This window comes from Sycon ciliatum, chromosome 5 (genome assembly GCF_964019385.1).
Source record: "Sycon ciliatum chromosome 5, ocSycCili1.1, whole genome shotgun sequence".
Taxonomy (NCBI): domain Eukaryota; kingdom Metazoa; phylum Porifera; class Calcarea; order Leucosolenida; family Sycettidae; genus Sycon; species Sycon ciliatum.
This window is the reverse complement of record NC_088647.1, coordinates 19,524,934-19,543,574: the sequence shown is the minus strand read 5'-3', so window position 1 is coordinate 19,543,574 and position 18,641 is coordinate 19,524,934. Positions and strand designations below refer to the sequence as shown.

Genomic DNA, 18,641 nt, shown 5'->3' with positions numbered 1-18,641 from the left:
TTATCTTGCGCACCACGCATACGACTCGAAAGGGGGAATGACGGCCTGCGTCGCTGTATCAAACTTGTGAATACAAGTACAAAAATCATGGAACAGACTTCGGATCTACGGAAGTATAAAAGCAAAAAACATGAGAAGGTCCTACAGCGAATCAATGAGCTTTGTGAATAGCTCGGAGATACCAGACTGAGGCGATACCAGACTGAGGCGATACCAGACTGAAGCAATACCAGACCGAGGCGATACCAGACCGAGGCGATACCAGACCGAGACGATACCAGACTGAGGCGATACCAGACCGAGGCGATACCAGACCGAGACGATACCAGACTGAGGCGATACCAGACTGAGGCGATACCAGACCGAGACGATACCAGACTGAGGCGATACCAGACCGAGGCGATACCAGACCGAGGCGATACCAGACCAAGGCGATACCAGACTTGAGTAAAAAAAGAAAAGGGTATACGAACTAGTGTATATGAGATATGACGGAGCAGGACTATCTTGGAAAACAGAGTTCCTATCATGGAGTCAACGTATGTATGGATACTGGATACTAGTTATTACTAGTGTTTATGTATTCTGCGGCACAATGAAATGAGTAGTCGGCGGATATGTCAACGCAGGATAACCTGAGAAAATCAATCTTCACTGAGGCTTAGTGGTCTGTGTAGGTGTAACGACAGCGCTTGCAGCAGGCAGAATGCTGCCAACTCCAGTGCCTACTGTTGCGACTGCTGTAGCTGTTGGTAATGGTGGTGGTGGTGCTGCTGCTGTAGCTGTTGGTGCTGCTGTTGCTGCCTGTGGTGTCCGTGCTGCTGCAGTTGCTGATGTTGGTACCTGTGGTGTGCGTGCTGCTGCAGTTGCTGCTGCTTGTGGTGGTGCTACTGCTGTGGGTGCTTGAGTTGCTTGTACAGGTGTTGCTACTGCTGCTTGCGGTGCTTGTGGTAATCGTGCTGTTGCTACTGCTGCTTGCGGTGCTTGTGGTAATCGTGCTGCTGCTGCTTGCGGTACTCGTGCTGCTGCTGCTGCTTGTTGCACTCGTGGTGATGCCACAGCTGCTGCTTGTGGTACTCGTGCTGCTGCTGCTTGTTGCACTCGTGGTGATGCCACAGCTGCTGCTTGTGGTACTCGTGCTGCTGCTGCTTGTGGTACTCGTGCTGCTGCTGCTTGTTGCACTCGTGGTGATGCCACAGCTGCTGCATGTGGTGCTCGCTGTGATGCCACAGCTGCTGCTTGCGGTACTCGTGGTGGTGCCGACGCTGCTGGAGCTTGTACTACTCGTGCGGCTGCCTGAGCTGGCAGAACTCGTGCCACAGCTGGAACTGCTGCCGGCACTGCTGTTGTGCGTGGCACGATGCGCACACCGGTGGTACCCTGCGTGACAGCGGCACTAACCAGCCGCGTAGGCGCCGTGCCAATGCTCGCAGCGCTGGCTACTTGTCGGACGCTCGTACTTTGAAGGCTCACGGCTTTCGCTGCCGCCGCTACTGCTGCTGGTGTTGCTGTAACCTTGGCAGTGGCTGCTGGTGTTGCTGTAACCTTGGCGGTGGCTGCTGGCATAGGCAAAGACCTACTGACAGTGGTGGTGGCAGCCATCCTGGGCGTCTTTGACATCAAGGACGCCACGTTACTTGTGATACTCGCCGCTGTTGGTGTCGCAGCAACAGCAGCAGCAGGCTTTGTTGTACTGTGCAAGGCAGGTGCCATTACAGCCCCGTAGAGAGTAGACAGCTGCTTGAGCTGGCCGGACAGCAGGGCCGCATCGCTGCTGGCAAGCGACGGCGACAGCGAGGTAGACGAGAGGCGCGTCGGATTGACCGTCGTCGCCATGATGGGAGAGGAGGCTGTGACCGGCTTAGAGACGGGTCGCACTGCCGGTGTGTTGCTGCTCAGACCGGGTCGCTGGGCGGCCACCAGTGAGCTGGCCACGCGGGCCAGCGCCGTGGCAAGCGACGCACTGTCAGCGTTGGCTGCCTCGCTACTACTGACGACATGCAACATGCTCTTCAACGGATTGCCGGCCGCTGCTGCCGCTGTATAGCTTGCAGCAGCGCCAGCGGTTGTGGTGGCCAACGACGTCTTCACCGCCTGCTTAAGGAGCAGGGGAGTCGCCGCACTACCCAGCAGCGTGGACAGCGTCTGCGAGTTGGCGGCGTAGAGCACAGGAGCGGTGAGTAGCGAGTGGCCGGCGAGAGCACTAGAGACAGCACCCTGCTGTCCCCCAGCAGTACCCGCTACATTGGTAGTAGCCTGGCCGACAACGCCAGCAGCAGCACCACCACCACCAGCAGCAGCAGCAGCAGCAGCAGCGGCAGCTGTGGCGGGCAAAGCATACAGTGCTATCGACGGCGAGGAGCCACTTGCGAGATTAGCGGCCACGGTGCCCACAGCGTACGTCTGCTTGCTCACGTTGGAAGCAATCTGCGCCCGGTGGTTCTGCCGCCCGACACCGCCGAGAACCTTGGCAATGGACTGCGGCTTGGCGTGCGGCTGTTTGCGTGGCGATGCCGCGATGGCGGTCCCAACGGCCGATGATGCGGCCGCAGTGGCAATATGCGTTGCCGGCGTTGCCGTCGTGATACCGGCTGACGTGCACACGGCCGCTGTTACCATGGCGATTGGCTGATGTGCATCTGAACGGGCAGACGATGAAGTGCAAGTGACTGGTATTGCTCCGGTGGCAGCTGCTGCTGCTGCATACCTACGTTTAGCAGCAGGGCTGCCACTGGCCGAGTCCGTGCCTGGCCTGGCTGTCATGGATACTGAGCCCACCGAGGACAGCTGTTCCGACGACCGGCATATACTACCGGCCATTGTTGTGGGCTTGGATTTCCTCGAGGGAGAGCTCTTTGCTAGCGTTTTTGGCGAGTCACCGCTGCCCTTCGGGCTGGCTGGCTTGGATTTCTGACCGGTCTTAGAGCCTCGGTTTCCTTTCGGACCACGCTTACCAGTTCGGCCTTGACTACCAGTGCCGGTGATATCAGGAGTTCCAGCTCGACTGTTAACTCGACTGGATGCCGGACTGTTGCGAGCTGAACTTGGCAGTGAAGCCAGGAGCTGACGAGAAACATTTGACACCGGCTGGCCATCTTCGTACACCAGAGGCGTGTGGGGTCCGGGACCAAGAGCGAACAGCTCGCGATTGACAGGGGCAGCTTTTCTCTTCGGCTTGGCTTCAAACTCATCCCCGCTGCCTGCTTCAGCATGGCCACGGACAGTGCTAACAGTGGGCATTGGAGGTAGGATCTCTTCAAGGTAAAACGAAATTTCATCCTGAGAAGCACACACAGGAGAGAGAGAGAGAGAGAGAGAGAGAGAGAGAGAGAGAGAGAGAGAGAGAGAGAGAGAGAGTGTGTGTGTGTGTGTGTGTGTGCGCGAGAGAGAGAGAGAGAAGAGAGAGAGTGAGAGAAGAGAGAGAGTGTGAGAGAAGAGAAAGAGAGAGAGAGAGAGAGAGAGAGAGAGAGAGAGAGAGAGAGAGAGAGAGAGAGAGAGAGAGAGAGAGAGAGAGAGAGAGAGAGAGAGAGAGAGAGAGAGAGAGAGAGAGAGAGAGAGAGAGACCCACCCACTATCACCCAACACCCACCCACTATCACCCAACACCCACCCACTATCACCCAACACCCACCCATTATCACCCAACACTCACCCACTATCACCCAACACCCACCCACTATCACTCAACATCAGGGCTCACAGCCGGTATGCCAAAACCTCGATTACGTGGGAGGACATATTGGATCTGATCACCATAGAAACGGGCACGCGTGACTGCTAAGCGCAGGCGTAGCACAGTCGCAAGGAGATTTTGACTTGCTTGGGCTGAGTTGCTGTGACAAGAAATGAGCCGTGGATGGTGAAGGAGACGGAGACAGTTCTCCATTTGTTTCGGTTGTTATTGTTTCCTTCCGAGTGGATTATTTCGCGAGCATTGTTGGCCTCATCGGCCGAATTCTTCCTTCAGACTGTCCACACACGGAGTCCTGCGAGGAGTAGCCCCGAGCAGATTCCTGCATTCGTTGAACACGAAAGAGTTCAATATCTACTGCCCGGCAGCTACGCCGCTAATGCACAGGCGCGGGTGACGGGATCGGGAGAGGACATGCACTCCTTGATGTTGAAGGCATGGAGCAATGACTCACGTAGTGTTCTAGTTTTAGTTTCTCCGCCGTGAAGTCCTGTTGTGTACAATGTAAATATACGCCTGGTCCGCTGCGAAGAGCCGCGCAACGCAGTAGTGACGATGTGGAGTTGTGAATTATTTGATTCGCCACTCCGTTTCGTTGCAAGAGAACACGTCCAATGGCTTCGCCGTTGTGCTGGCCATGTATTTCTTCAGTCGGCCATAACTCCTGAAGAACACAGCGATGAAGCGCCAGGCGAGTAGCAAAACATTTAGAAAATTCGCCTTGCTGTAGTGTTGTTTCCGCATTCACAACCGGTCAAGCGCGCGCGGTTCTTCCTCGCACCTGTACTGCAGATAGCGTCGCCTTCGAAATGTTCGTTTGTACCGTCTCTTGCCCGATTTTGATGGCCAATAGCTTAAAATTTTCAGTAGGAAAATTAGAAGAAGTTGTCCGAGAGACTTTTCTATTTTAGGACAATAATTCATGTCAGAATTACGCCTGCACCAACTGATACTTTGGCCCCGTATGTACGCCAAACCGTATCGATTAAAACAAAAAAACTCTCGGACAAATCCTCACAATGGGTATTGAGAGTATGTTCCTAGAGTTTGAAAGGCCTAGGAGAAAGCATCCTACACTTTCAAGCTTCCGTAAGATATTGCCTGATCGCATGTACACAATTCTGGCATACTGCCTGGCTCTGGTGACAGCGGCCTGTCCAAAATGGCGCCCACGCTTTTGTACAGGGCTGTGAGCCCTGAACATCACACACTATCACCCAACACCCGCCATCACCACTGCATCCACATAACTGCACTGTCAATCTCCACCTAGGAAGCATACAAGAGCAGCACTGTGGAAGGTCAACTGGACTAACCAGTATAGACTTGTCCAGCAGAGGCTGAGTTAGTACAAAGTGGTCCTTGCCGGCATTGGTCAGGCACAGCTGTAGCAGAGCAGGACATAGACAAACAAGTTGAAACAACATCATCACAGGTACTTGTTAGATCGCCTGTAGTCCCCGTACTCAGGGCATCATTGTTATGCATTTCACGAGTGTACATATATAATTATATACTTCTTTTGAAGTATACTTTTTTAATGGTCAGTAGTTGAGAGACTCGCTGCAGAACACACCATGAACATGCCTCGCAAACTCATAGCACTACCCGTGCCAAAATCAGGGGTGTCAGAAGGTATTCGACATTGGTGCGGCCACATGAGTAGGTGGGGGTCTGCCCCCCCCCCCCCCCCCCCCACCTCCCAGGAAAATGTTAGGGAAGTTGGGCCCAAATAGCCCATATTTCATTGCTTCAAAAGTCACTAGATGATATTATTGATGCGGCTTTGGCCGGACCTGCCGCACCGGTTCCGACGCCCCTGAAAAAGCCGGACCAAATCAATAGGCACGGCTCTCTTTCAGGGAACATCATGAAATGGCACTGAAGGCCAACTTGGTCATTGGATACAAGACAATGGACCAAAGTGTTGCATCGTGAAGCGTACTTGTGTTCCGTCACCTGTACTCTCACCTGATCATCAGCCGCATTGACCAAGAGAATCGCACTCTCCTTATGCATGCCTTCACGTAATCGCTGCACGTACGCACACATACACACACACACACACACACACACACACACACACACACACACACACACACAAATAATCCAACAAATCAATGACCATCAAAGCCATGGCTGGTTGTCACCCCTACTCAGCTACTGGCTGATATTCTACCTATAGCCTGTGCTTGTGTTGCAATAAACCCATTTAGAACGCAACTTGATCTCGGGAGAGATAGCAATAGTCGGCAAATTGCCAGCCCACAGTGTAGTGAGTGTACAAGGCGTTTCAAGCACAGTATTTTAAGTCGACTCTCAATACATGGGGCCTCGAGTTACCGGTTCAATAGCGCTTAAACCCCGCTTGTAAGTCGACTACCCCCTTTTCACTCGGTTTTAGATGAAAAAAGGAAGAAAGAAAAGTTGACTTATCACTGGAAAATATGGTACACACATCATACCCTGTGAACACATAGTGATTCACGCAATATTTTTTTGTTTTATTTTATTTTATTTCATTTTAAATTTGCCTTTTTGCCCTCAGTCCGTGGTTGGTTTCACCCTCACTTCCTTGTATTGGCTATTTTCATTGTGCCATGAAGTGCAGACAGTAAATAAAATAAAATAAAAAAATAAAAATCACAGAGTCAAGAATCAACACAATAAGTACCTGTATTGCACCCACTGACGACATGCGTGAGTGTGCGCCGACGACAAAGAAAACAGGACACCGAACACCTTCCAAGGACTTGCAATCCTGTACGTAGTGTGGAAATCAGACGGAAAACAAAACAGGTTTGGCAAAGGCGTGCAAATGTACCAAACGTTGGTAGCATTACTGTGAGGAGAGCAGCCAGAGCAGAGGGAACATGCCCAGGCCACGATACTCAAGTTTCTTCTCATAGAAATTGGTTTCAAATTACCCAAACACAGGCATAGAGAAAGTAAAAGAGAGATGAGAGAGAGAGAGAGAGGGGGGGGGGGAGGGAGGGAAGGAGGGAAAGTAAAAGAGAGAGAGAGGGGGGGGGGGGGCAAAGTAAGGCTGACGAGACCAAGAAGCACAGAAACGGAAAAACCATACACATACCTCGTTTGTACCTTCCAGACCAAAAGTTGGCAAACCGAGACAGATCACACACGCAACTTTCTCTGTTTGTGCCACCTATTCACACAAGCAAACACAACACTGACTTGATTTTTTTTCTCTACAAAATCCACATATCTCCAGACACTGGGGTGAATGATGGAGTGTATACGCAGAGAAGAGAACCTGCAGTTCCCCCGCATACGTAGAAAACGTCCGTAGCACTAAGAGATCAAGGCCAGCAGTTTCTAAATACACAGAACAGTAAAATCTGGTGTAAGAGACCGCTGGGTTTAGTGACCACCTGCTCTTAGCGACCGTCTTCCCATGCACCGACAGTTCTACACAGACACTGTGGGACCTGGTTGTAAAGACCACCTGGCTTTAACGACCGCTTTTGCTTGCACCGTGGGGTGGTCGCTTAAACCAGGTTTTACTGTATGTGCAGCAGATGAAGCAGCATCAGCATAAACCTACCTCGCATGCTAGGAGTGCCGAGATGCTTGAGCCAACCAGGACGATGGGACGGTGCGGATGAGAGTCACGGAGCTGGAAACAACAACAAAACACACACACACGGACACACACGGATACACACACACACGTATGTATGTATGAACGGATCATCACGAATAAGAAGGTCCTCCAGGTCTGTAGTTGAATAGCAGTCTTATCCCATTAGTAAGTCACAGTCGCATGCAGTGACCTTTACATTGTATACAGCACACAAGTCGATTGTGAACGAGACTTGGGCATTCGTATATCTTGTTCCAGTTGAACAGCGGAACAAGAGAGCTTTTGCGAGTTCTGTGACGACGTCATAGCGTAACGGTAGTTTTCAAACCTTGGAGAAGAAGCTGAAGAGGTTTGAATATTTGATAGGTCGGCCATGTTTTGACAGCGTGCTGTAGTTCTGCCTGGCTCCATACAGACCTATGCTAGCGGCAACGGTATGCCTCATCACTGCTGACGGAGCAGTTCTTTCTCGTCCTGGCACGTCATCGTTTGGGCCTGAAAGAAGTTGACCTCGCTGATCGGTACAACGTCCACCCTTCCATTGTCTCGCGTACTGCAATAATCTGGGTCAATCTGATGTATCACAAGTTTTACCAGCTTCCATCTTGGCTTTCAAGGCAAAGAATCGACAAACTAATGCCGCCGGCGTTCAAGCAGTGGTGCACAACAAACTACGTCGTGATTGATTTTACCGTCATCACTGGCACAGCAAAGTGCAACACGGTCAGCTTATCAAAACCACAACACCGTGAAATGCCTCATCGGCAGTGCACCTTTCGTTTGAAAAGCGCTTGAAGGATATGTGTCGGACAGTGCTGTAACGGAACACACAGGTCTGATCAGTCTAGTAGACTAGTAATGGCAAGGTTACGACTTCAGCAACATCCCTCGTACATGTTTCTGGATGTCGGGAATTACCGTATTTTCCGGAGTATAGTGCGCACTTTAGATGTGCTATTTTAGACCCTAAATCGCAGGTGCGCACTACGCTCCGAATATGAAATGCATGTACTTCAATGAAGATTGAGGTGCGCACCCCCAATGAAGATTGGGAGTGCGCGTTATACAAAGGTGCGCACTATGCTCCGGAAAATACGGTATGTCATGCTACGGCATGGCAACTCCATCATGGCAGACAAAGGTTTCGACGTACAATGCATTCATGTTAGGCTGCGGGGTTCGCCTGAACACTACCCCCTAGTGACAATATTCGAAGTGATCATGTCATGTGTACAGTGGAGCCAACATGGCCGACATCATGTGACCCATAGATGCTGGGGGTTGAGTGGAGTTCAGAGCAACATGGCTGCCCTGTATGGTCATGTGGTAGATGTTCACCAGCTCTCTTGCGCAAGCAAATCCTCACCTTCTTGACTCGGGATCGTGTTGCCTGAATGACAGCCCTGGAGAACATTGGCGCAGTCATACATGTTGAGTCAAGCATGCCAGAGGGGTCCGAGGATGAGCCCGATGCCTTGCCGGTGGGAATTTCATCAACCTCGATCAGGTGAACTTTACTGATGCTGCCGCCGCTGCCACTCAAGCCTGACAAGTGAGTCTGCCACGTCTTCCAGCGACGAGATTGCTGAGCCAACTGCAGGGACATCGGCAACACCACGAATGCCGGCGCGCTGGTCGTGCCCGACTGCGGTAGCTTTGGCTGCTTGCAGCAGCGGATATGCACACACACACACACACACACACACACACACGCACACACACACACATGCGCACACACACACACACGCACACACACACACACACACACACACACACACAAACACACGCACGTTTGCCAATGCACCCAAAATTGCAACATGGAACAGTACCGTAAAAGCCCCTGTATACGCCCACCCTCCGTGTACACGCCCAGTCAGGGGAAGTCAACATTTTTGTTTCAAAATAGCGCCCATGCCCATGTATACGCCCAGGTATGCCGCCAACACCAGTACATGTACAGGTACTGATACCCAATACTTACTGCTATCCCTATTCCAAGTACACGCCCGGTTCCAAAATAACGCCCGTGCCCTTGTATACGCCCAGGAAATCGAGGCTGCTATTCTATACGCCCGGGGCCTATACACGGGCTTTTACGGTATTATCAAACTGCCACCACACACACCACCTATGAAAAGGGATTTCAGTCACGAGACCTGCGGGGGCAAAACTGCCTTGACGCACCTGCATGCTTTTTCGAATGTCAGGCATGGCACAGAGGAGCGGAGCACTCTTCGGCATAGATTTTAGGTTTCATAGTGAGTTTAGATCATTTTTATCCACACACTGTTGAAGAGAACGTTTCACGCTTTTGTTTGGTGCCTCACACGGCAAATTTAGATAGATTCTTGTAGATTTCAACGTCGCTTTAGACGCGTTTGCCTTGGTTGCACGCTCAAGTGGCAGTCAAAACCAGATTCTACGGCATTGATATACTAGTATGCTAGGTAGCTTCTTAATCCTTGAGACTCCAAAAGGGTCGCGGTCGTTCGCGGAAATTGTTTTGAAGTTACACGCCATCGTGTGCAGTATGGAGGCGGAGTGCGAAATATTGTTGTTGAGGCGTTCAAATTTGCAGGCGGCTTTGGACTCTAATTCTGAAGAGAGCCGGCTTTCTCTGTGTCGTCCTGGGCAGTTGGTGATTGGCGTAGTAGTTGAACTCTCGTTGTGGGCGACATTTTATAGTTGGCACAATTTGATTTTGATAGTGTCAGTGGTGGATGGAAAGGATTTCGAGACGGTAAATGAGGAAGTGGCCAGTAACAAGATCGGCCGCTTCAGAGAGCAGAGAAAGAGGTTGCTGAAGAATAAGGCAAGTGATGACCTCAGTGAATTACTAAGTCAGCCTTTTGAACTGCCTCTCAACAATCATGTTGATGAAGTTTCTTGTCCTGTTGACAACATTGAGAGCCTGGCGGAAGTGACTGATGAGTAGCAAACTGAGTTATGTGGACACCGTAATCGCGAGAGAGAGTTGAACACGAGATTGTATGGTTCTCTTGCACAACTTGAAGAAAGTACACAGTTCTGTGCAATGGAGAGAATGGCAAGCACAAGGCTGCTGCTAGAAAGTGTTGCCTTGCACTGCTGTCGCTGAGTGTGGGTATGCTGAATGTACTATCACCCATTCGCATTGTGCTGTCAATGGTCAACAAAGAAGATTGACAGGCTTCCGAGTGTTGGTTTACTGAGTCAGATACGTGTTGAACTCAAGCAAGTCCGTGCCGGGCATGTCGCCGAAAAGATCCTCAAAGCTGAAGATGTTACACCACACAGTGATGGCACATCTAAGCTTGGAAAATTGTATCAATCTTATCAAATGTCCACACCTGAGCAGTCGTACACGCTGGATATCTGTGACATGAAATGCGGCACTGCTGCTCATGGACTAGAGGAATTGAAGGAAGTTTTGAACGCTGTCGAGTCAGCTTGCTCTAAGACAGCAGATGCTCAGGTTACCAACCAGATAGTCGCCAAAATCAAGAATACAATGAGCGACCGCTGTAGTGTGCAGAAAAGCTTTAATGACTTGTTGGCAGACTACAGGGCTGAAATACTGCCAGACGTAGTTGATGGTTGGACCCATCTGCAGGACGAGGAACGCAGTGACATGATAGAGATGAATAATTTCTTCTGCGGCCTCCACTTTATTGTTGGGCTCACTGATCGAGCATCCAAGTCGTTGAGGAAATAGGAAGATGTAAGATTTGGATCAGAAAAGATTGGTGCCAACGAGGTCCATGGGGTATACGATGCTAAAGAGTCCAGGGTCGTTAGGCGTACATGTATTCGCTCTGCAACCAGTGCGTTTGAAAAGCATGGAAACGAGCAGGCTGGAGTTGTGGGTGGTGTCCGTGCATTTCTCTCTCGATCTAACACACACCTCCCACTCTCTGAGCTCCGAGGCAACCGAAATTACGTTGTGTTCTGCAATGGCGCCGGCACTTTCTTTCTGCACGAATGCATGATCCATTCTTCTAGAGGACATTCATGGAGAGACAAACCTGTTACTGAGGGCCGTTAAGGCTGACCTAGCCGCTTCTGAACCAGGTGCGAGCGCATGTGGTCTGGTAGGCAAGTTGCTGATTTCTCCACTCTGGCGCGCGCGTCTGGAGGATAGGGCTGTTTCGATGTTTGAAATGTCCACCATCTATACACACTTGCATACTAAGCTGGCGGAGTGGTCAACGAATTCCTCAGATATCCTCGATGGAACACCTCGGCCCTTCCCCACTGCTGTTATTACCAGGGCTGGTCCTGTTTTGAGCCGCCTGCTCGAGAAGCAGTTGTCGGACGACTGTACACAAGAGATACAGTATCTCTTGTGTCATACTGCAGGTGCTGTGTGCGAGCTTTGCTGCAGTCGCCGCTAGGCTTTTGGCAGACCAGTTGCCAGGTGGGTGGCTGTTTCCACAAGCCAGCGTCAGAACTAGTGTAGACGTGCGTATCAGTGCGGAATACAAATGCTATCTCGGAGCGAGATTTCGCTCAGCTGGACCGGCTTCTCCGCCAGAAGCCAGCTGCATCGACACTAGCATTGGATGGCATGATTGCATACGCAGACAATCGTACTGCTGAGTGGCTGCATGCCAGGAGATCTGCACCGGCAATGCGGGTGTTGTACAAAGAACGACACAAGGAAATCACGGATTTTAGGGCCAAAGCGCTGCAGGAGAAAGAAAAATTCATTGCGAGAAAGAGAGATGCGCCGCTGAAGAGAAGGGAGCGACTAACGAAGGAGATTGAAGAGTACGGGCTCTGGATCTCAGGTTCTGAAGTTACGGCAAAGTTGGCGCAGTCACCCTCGGCGGCACGCAAGAAGTCTGCTTTGAAGTCAAAGTCTGCTTTGAAGTCACAACTGCATTTTCGGCGGTATGTGCTACAGCAATCAGCAGCTGTAGAATATTTCCAACGTAGCAAAAATCAGTAGGACCGGTCGGTTGACCAGCTTTCAGCGAACCTCATTCACCTTCTGTCAGCCACGGGCACTCTGCAACTAACTGCTTCTGTGGGTGGAGAAGCGGCAGCCTGTGCTGAAGCAACTGTTGATGTCGATGCTGAAGCAACAGCTGATGCCGGTGCTGAAGCAACAGTTGATGCCGCAACAGGTGATGTCGGTGCTGAAGCAACTGTTGATGTCGATGCTGGCACATGATGCCGCTTTGGAGCCAGCACCCAAGCGCCCTACGCCTTGAACAGTGCCAAATAACTATCTCTCTAGCTCGTGCGCGCTCACACAGACAGACAGACAGACAGACAGACAGACAGACAGACAGACAGACAGACAGACAGACAGACAGCCAGCCAGACAGACACACAAACAGACAGACAAACAGACACACACACACACACACACACACACGCATCTAGTAGCACCCTTACAGGTGCATGTCTGACAAACTGCCAGCACGTCTGTAGCTCATGTTCTGCATATCGGTGCATCCTATGCATAATCATTGCATAATCCTCGCATATTGCCTGTTCTCGGCATTATTATGCCCATATTTGATAGATTTATTTTGATCAAGTCATGTAGAATACACACACACACTTCCACAGATTCGTTGTACGGTATACTGATACGGGTACAGTAATTGTTTTCTTGCTAACGTAACGGAGTGTTCGGGCAGCGTGCACGGCATACCAGCACTGTAACCCCCCCACACACACACTTTATAGGCTATTCATACTACGTTACAATGCGCCTCACATTTTGGTATTCCACGTACTGGCGGACGTCATTTCCATGCAGGTGCATTCACACAGGCATGTACACGCTTTTCGAACAGCTGTGTGAATGGCCCATTGGCGACACATAATAGAGAACTTTGCGAATCAGTCAAATTTGCTAAAAGTTAGGGCTCGCAAATCACCTTTTTTTTGGAAGCAATACCATCACATACATGTACATACTGCTTAGATTCCTCCGATGGTGGGCCAATTTAAATACGGTAAAAAAAGGAGAAGGACGAAAATGTAACTCGCTGACTGTATGTGATCTGGTCACGTTGGTGGACAGTTACTAACAAAACTGCCTGAAATCCCTACTAATATGAAGCACACACACACACACACACACACACACCTTGCGAGCACGAAAGTGCAGAGCTGGATCCCAGGGTCTCTTGAGCAGAAGAGCCAGACTTTTTGCTTCTGTACTACGACCATCCGCACCCACCATCTCATCGACTAGCGTTGGGGCCTGCAACAATAGCAACAGCAACAGCAGCAACAACAACAACAACAACAACAACAACAACAACAACAACACCATCACCACCACCACCACCACCACCACCACCACCACCACCACCAACAACAACAACAACAACAACAACAACAACAACAACAACAGCAACAGCAACAGCAACAGCAACAGCAACAGCAACAGCAACAGCAACAGAAAAGTCGGGGTTTAAACACAGCAACACGGATTCTTCGAAACAGCCATTCATTCTTTGTGAGATGTGTTAGAAAGAAACGCCGCGTGTACCCCCTTCATCACAAGGCACACAAGCGCCTGATCGTACAGCGCCCGACGTCATCAAACGTACCCAGTGTTGCCACCCCTCGTCGTGATGATTTGGTGTGGAAACATACTTATAATGCATTCCTCCAGGACCATGGAGGGTTTAGGATTAACAACTAGAGATTCTACAGCACCCTGTTGACAATTGTACTCACCTTAGATCTCAGCACTTGCATCACATCAAGGTAAGCGACCAGAAATGGCGCCGAGAGATGCTCCAAAAGAATCCTGTGAATGGTTCTCGTCTTCTTCTTGTCCTAAGCACAAAATGCACCACAGTACAAACACCCGGCATACCAATGTTGATACAGGCAAAATGATAATGTGAACTGAGTTGTGACTTTGAAGTGCCCAAGGAAAGAGCATGTGTGCTCACCACTTCTCTTCGAGTTATGAGGCTTCAGGATGCCTCACCCATACTACGTGAACGAGAATATGGCAAATAAATTAAATGCATACCGGTAGATATGTTAGCACCAAATTTAAAGGGGAAGTATACCCTAAAATCAAATTTTCACCAGTTGTAGTCTTCTGGGTGCTGAGTCGAATGGTCTTGGTCCGAGGAAGCTGCTACGCTCCCTTCCTACTTGAATCCCAATCGAACTCGCGCACTTCCACCGAAACTGGGTGACTGCGCCCTACTAGATGGGGATTTGTATGCAAAATGTCACTAAAAGCGCCATTTCGTTCTTATAAAAGCACGGATGACCGCGATTGGCCCATATGTTGTAGTCTTTTGGACGCTGAGTCGACTGGTTTTGGTCCGAAAAGGCTGCGATGCAGCGTTCCTCCTTTATTCCCAATCGAACATGGTTGAAGAAGCGGTCACGTGCTCCTGGGTGCCCAAATCACCTGGTCACCGCGCCAGCAGGCGACAACTTTCACACCAAGGTTCAACTCGAGTTCAACTCGAGTGACAGGACTGCACCCAAAAAAGGTCAAACAGGCTAGTAAGTTGTACCCTGCAGGCACGGTGACCAGCTGACTGGTGTACGCAGGAGCACGTGACCGCTTGTTCAACCATGTTCGATTGGGAATAAAGGAGGAACGCTGCATCGCAGCCTTTTCGGACCAAAACCAGTCGACTCAGCGTCCAAAAGACTACAACATATGGGCCAATCGCGGTCATCCGTGCTTTTATAAGAACGAAATGGCGCTTTTAGTGACATTTTGCATACAAATCCCCATCTCGTAGGGCGCAGTCACCCAGTTTCGGTGGAAGTGCGCGAGTTCGATTGGGATTCAAGTAGGAAGGGAGCGTCGCAGCTTCCTCGGACCAAGACCATTCGACTCAGCACCCAGAAGACTACAACTGGTGAAAATTTGATTTTAGGGTATACTTCCCCTTTAAACAATACACAATACATTGGTTTGCAATCACCTTCTCATGGATGTGGGAAGTACATACTGTGTTGATACATTGACTTACCCACTGACAAGCAGCCAAGGCGTGGCGGATGTGATTTGCAGACTTGTCGGTGTGCAGGCGACGCAGCACTGCTTCCTTGGGATTCTGTTCATGAAGCACGATTGATAGCGCACACACACACCACACACACACACACACACACACACACACACACACACACACACACACACACACACACACACACACACACACACAAACACACGTAAAGAGCATATCTCATATTGAAGCCTGTTCTGAACACAAGCCTGATTTTGAAGATACCAAGTCGGCACATAAGCCTGATGTTACAAAGACATACATACTAGTACATAGAAATACCTGATTTGAATAGGAGCCTAACATTGACACCGGCTTCTACAAGAAGCACCTCGGAATTTAATTTATACACGCCACTGCAGGTGCATGCATACCGTGGACTGCACTAAGGCAGGACAGCTGGTACATGTGCAATGCACTGGACCGTAGCAAGACGGGGGGGGGGGGGGGGCAACATACGTTCAGATACACCAGTCGTGAGTACTGCTCATCCTGCAGAATGTTGCGCACGCGGAAGATGATGTCGCTCTCCACCTTCGACACCTCCCTGAGCAAGAGGGAAGGCACGTGGGAAACAATCAGGAGTGAGAGAAAATCAAACACGACTGAAAGGCTTCGTGCCACTGGGTCATCTCAAAAACGTATAAATTTGCAAAGGCTGTGAAAGAAAATTGTCTGAAAAAAGTATTACTTGTAGTTGCTCGTCACCAGCAGAACGAATCAAGGAGCTTCTCAATGGAGATTACGCGAACGACATGTTTTGTCCAATGTATACAAAGCATAACATGCTTTGTATTAGGGCTGAAACGATTATAGCAATTACAGTCAGTATCGCCTATAGCGTTGGTGTTTGATTTTGAGCATTTTATCACTATAAGCGATATATTACTATGACCGATACTGCATGTAATGTATGCGAGTGGGATGTCAAACGACTCAGCGCGCCGTGCACATACGCACTACATACATGTACAATGTCATGTAGCTGGCTGTAGCTCCTGACACAGAAAATCAGCATTTCCTCACGATGGAGGCATATTTTGGCAACTTGTACGAGCAAAACTCACCAAACAACACTCACTGGACAAGCTCTTCACGAAAAAGCAACACCCTGTTCTCCTCTAACATCGCTTGATTTTACATCAATCACTATAACCGATGCAAAAATAATGTAATAAAGGTCTTTTGAAATAAGAATTTGATCACTATAGGCGATATATTACTATAGACGATTATTACTATACGCGATAACTGTGTATACTTAGTTATGGCAAATGAAAATGAATTTGAGAAATTGATCACTATATCCGGTATATTACTATAGCCGCCAACCTTATAGGCGATACGGACTGTACTCGGTAAGGGATCGATAATTCCTTATCAATCAAGTATTTGTTTCGTTAAAAATTACTCGTTAGGGATTTTGAGTCCAGAAAGTACTGAAAACTCTCGTTTTTGTGAAGTTTGAATCAGTTTCCACTGTGGATATGCAGTTGCCAGAGGCATGATGCATATTCTGATGCATATTCTGAGGTTAAATTGACTATAATTGCCATGTTTCTGAGCTACCTAGGCTGTCACTAATGCAATTTTTTGGTATTATGAAGGCCTAGCTTTTGGAAACAGAGTACTTTTTGCCCAAAATTCTGACACTATTTCCTAACGATTTAATCGATTAATCGATCGTTAAGCTAAAGAGTAATCGATAGGTGAAAATCCACGATGGTTTCAGCCCTACTTTGTATACATTGGAAAACTTGGGTTTGTGATGTCACTCAATACAAAGCAGCTCAAATGGTGACGTACTGGTGACGCAATCATATAACCTCTTTAGGCCGGCGGTGTTACAGCCACTATAGAGTAATCAGCATCCCAGAAAAGGTTGCCCAATGTTCCCGTCAGACTTCAAATTAACTTTCTAGCACTCTGTGAGCGACGAGCCATCTTGATGGCTGTGGTGCCACCTTTGCGCCATGGCCGGTAGTTTGGCTTAACAGCTCGTAGCTGTACTGATCAGGCCTAGATGGCCGAAACATCTTGCTGGATACAGCATTGGGCAACACTCTACACACACGCTCAATGAAGCCAGCCCTCGCGAGTTGGTTAGCACCAAGCCCTGCAAGCCACAGCAGCGGGTGGCGTATCGGAACAGGTTGCTGACGTACTCGTCAGGTGGGATTCTACCGAGCACGTCTGTATTGATGATGGTGGCCGGCATCGGCCGTTCTGTTGAAGAGCAGTCTCCTGCAAGCACTAGGATGTTTTTTTCTGCTGAACGTGTTGACAACGTTCTTACGTGTATGTGCAGCAGGGGAGGGGATTACCCTTGCACCGTGCCGGTATAATGTAGAGTGCTACTCAGTGAAATCCAGCCGCATCACCCAAGTACGCGCCGGGCGTTGCGCAGCCCTAGAGCTGCGAACACTGGGCTGCGAAATGGTGCAAGGCGCGAACTTGAGTGTCGCGACTGGATTTCATTAGGCAGCACTATACTACTTGACCTATGCCGTTAGCGTTGAGAACTGGCATAAGGACTAAATGTGTAAAATAGTGCTCATCAGTTGAGGAAGATAAGGCAAAAAAAGGCTGAGGAAAAATTGGCAGTCACCACCAGAACTCGAACCATGGACCTTCGATATAGAGTATAGGCCAGCGATGCTCCAACCACTGAGCTACCCGTACATGTATAATGTATATGTAAAGTGGTGTATAAATCAGAAGGTGTAAAACACAGCAGAGACTACTGTAAAAAATACTATCTTACTTGATACATGCACGGAGTCTCGCCTCCTCGTCGTCTTCTGAATGGGGCCGCTTCAGAGCTGTGACGTGGTTCTGACACTCCAGCATGACTCGCTTGGCCTCCTCGGTATCGTAGGGCAGCGGTTCGTCATCATCGTCCACGGAAACTGGATCAATAAATTCATCATCGTCAGAGTCGACCTCCTCCAGCAGACGTCGCACAGTTCGAACACAGTGCCCTTGGATAAGGGACCGGCGCCCATTGATTCCATAACTATGGTCGCCCAAGGTAGGCTGACTACAGGCGCGCTTGGCTGGAGGCTCCTCGAGTTTGAACATTGTCGCCTTCCTATCTCCAATCCAAAGACAAAGTACAATCAATCATGCAACTGAAATTCAGTGCAGTGCAACATGCAAGTGCTACAAAATGTAGTGGCCTTGCGAGATCTCGTACAGTTCGTACAGCGTAGACGATCGCGTGGCAAGCTCAACTCAGCGAACACGTGGGTAACCCGCCGTACCCGTTTCTTCAAAATAATTCTTGATCGAAAATACAAAGAAACGTAGAGAATTCAGCATTTCACAGGAATTCAGAGCGGTTTGTCTCGGT

At 49.6% G+C, this 18,641-nt stretch overlaps 1 protein-coding gene across 1 annotated transcript; it reads right to left on the bottom strand.

Annotated features, from left to right (window-relative positions):
- Positions 1-18,417, bottom strand: LOC135817945 (ice-structuring glycoprotein-like). Its single transcript, XM_065331251.1, has 12 exons — positions 18,054-18,417; positions 15,749-15,836; positions 15,254-15,337; positions 13,980-14,081; positions 13,381-13,497; positions 8,662-8,955; positions 7,257-7,328; positions 6,783-6,857; positions 6,366-6,452; positions 5,663-5,725; positions 5,008-5,076; positions 1-3,279 (listed from the first exon to the last, which is right to left on the bottom strand). Exons 1-12 carry the CDS (start codon positions 18,368-18,370, stop codon positions 652-654), a joined length of 3,996 nt encoding a protein of 1,331 aa, XP_065187323.1. The 5' UTR covers positions 18,371-18,417; the 3' UTR covers positions 1-651.
- Between the last annotated feature and the right edge of the window lie 224 nt (positions 18,418-18,641).

Excerpts from the sequence above, each read along its gene's own strand:
- LOC135817945 (XM_065331251.1), bottom strand. The coding sequence starts at position 18,370 with ATGTTCAAACTCGAGGAGCCTCCAGCCAAGCGCGCCTGTAGTCAGCCT. Across the intron at positions 6,453-6,782 it reads GTCTGGAAGGTACAAACGAG|GATTGCAAGTCCTTGGAAGG; the intron begins GTATGTGTATGG and ends CACTACGTACAG. Across the intron at positions 5,077-5,662 it reads TCAATGCGGCTGATGATCAG|CTGTGCCTGACCAATGCCGG; the intron begins GTGAGAGTACAG and ends GCTCTGCTACAG.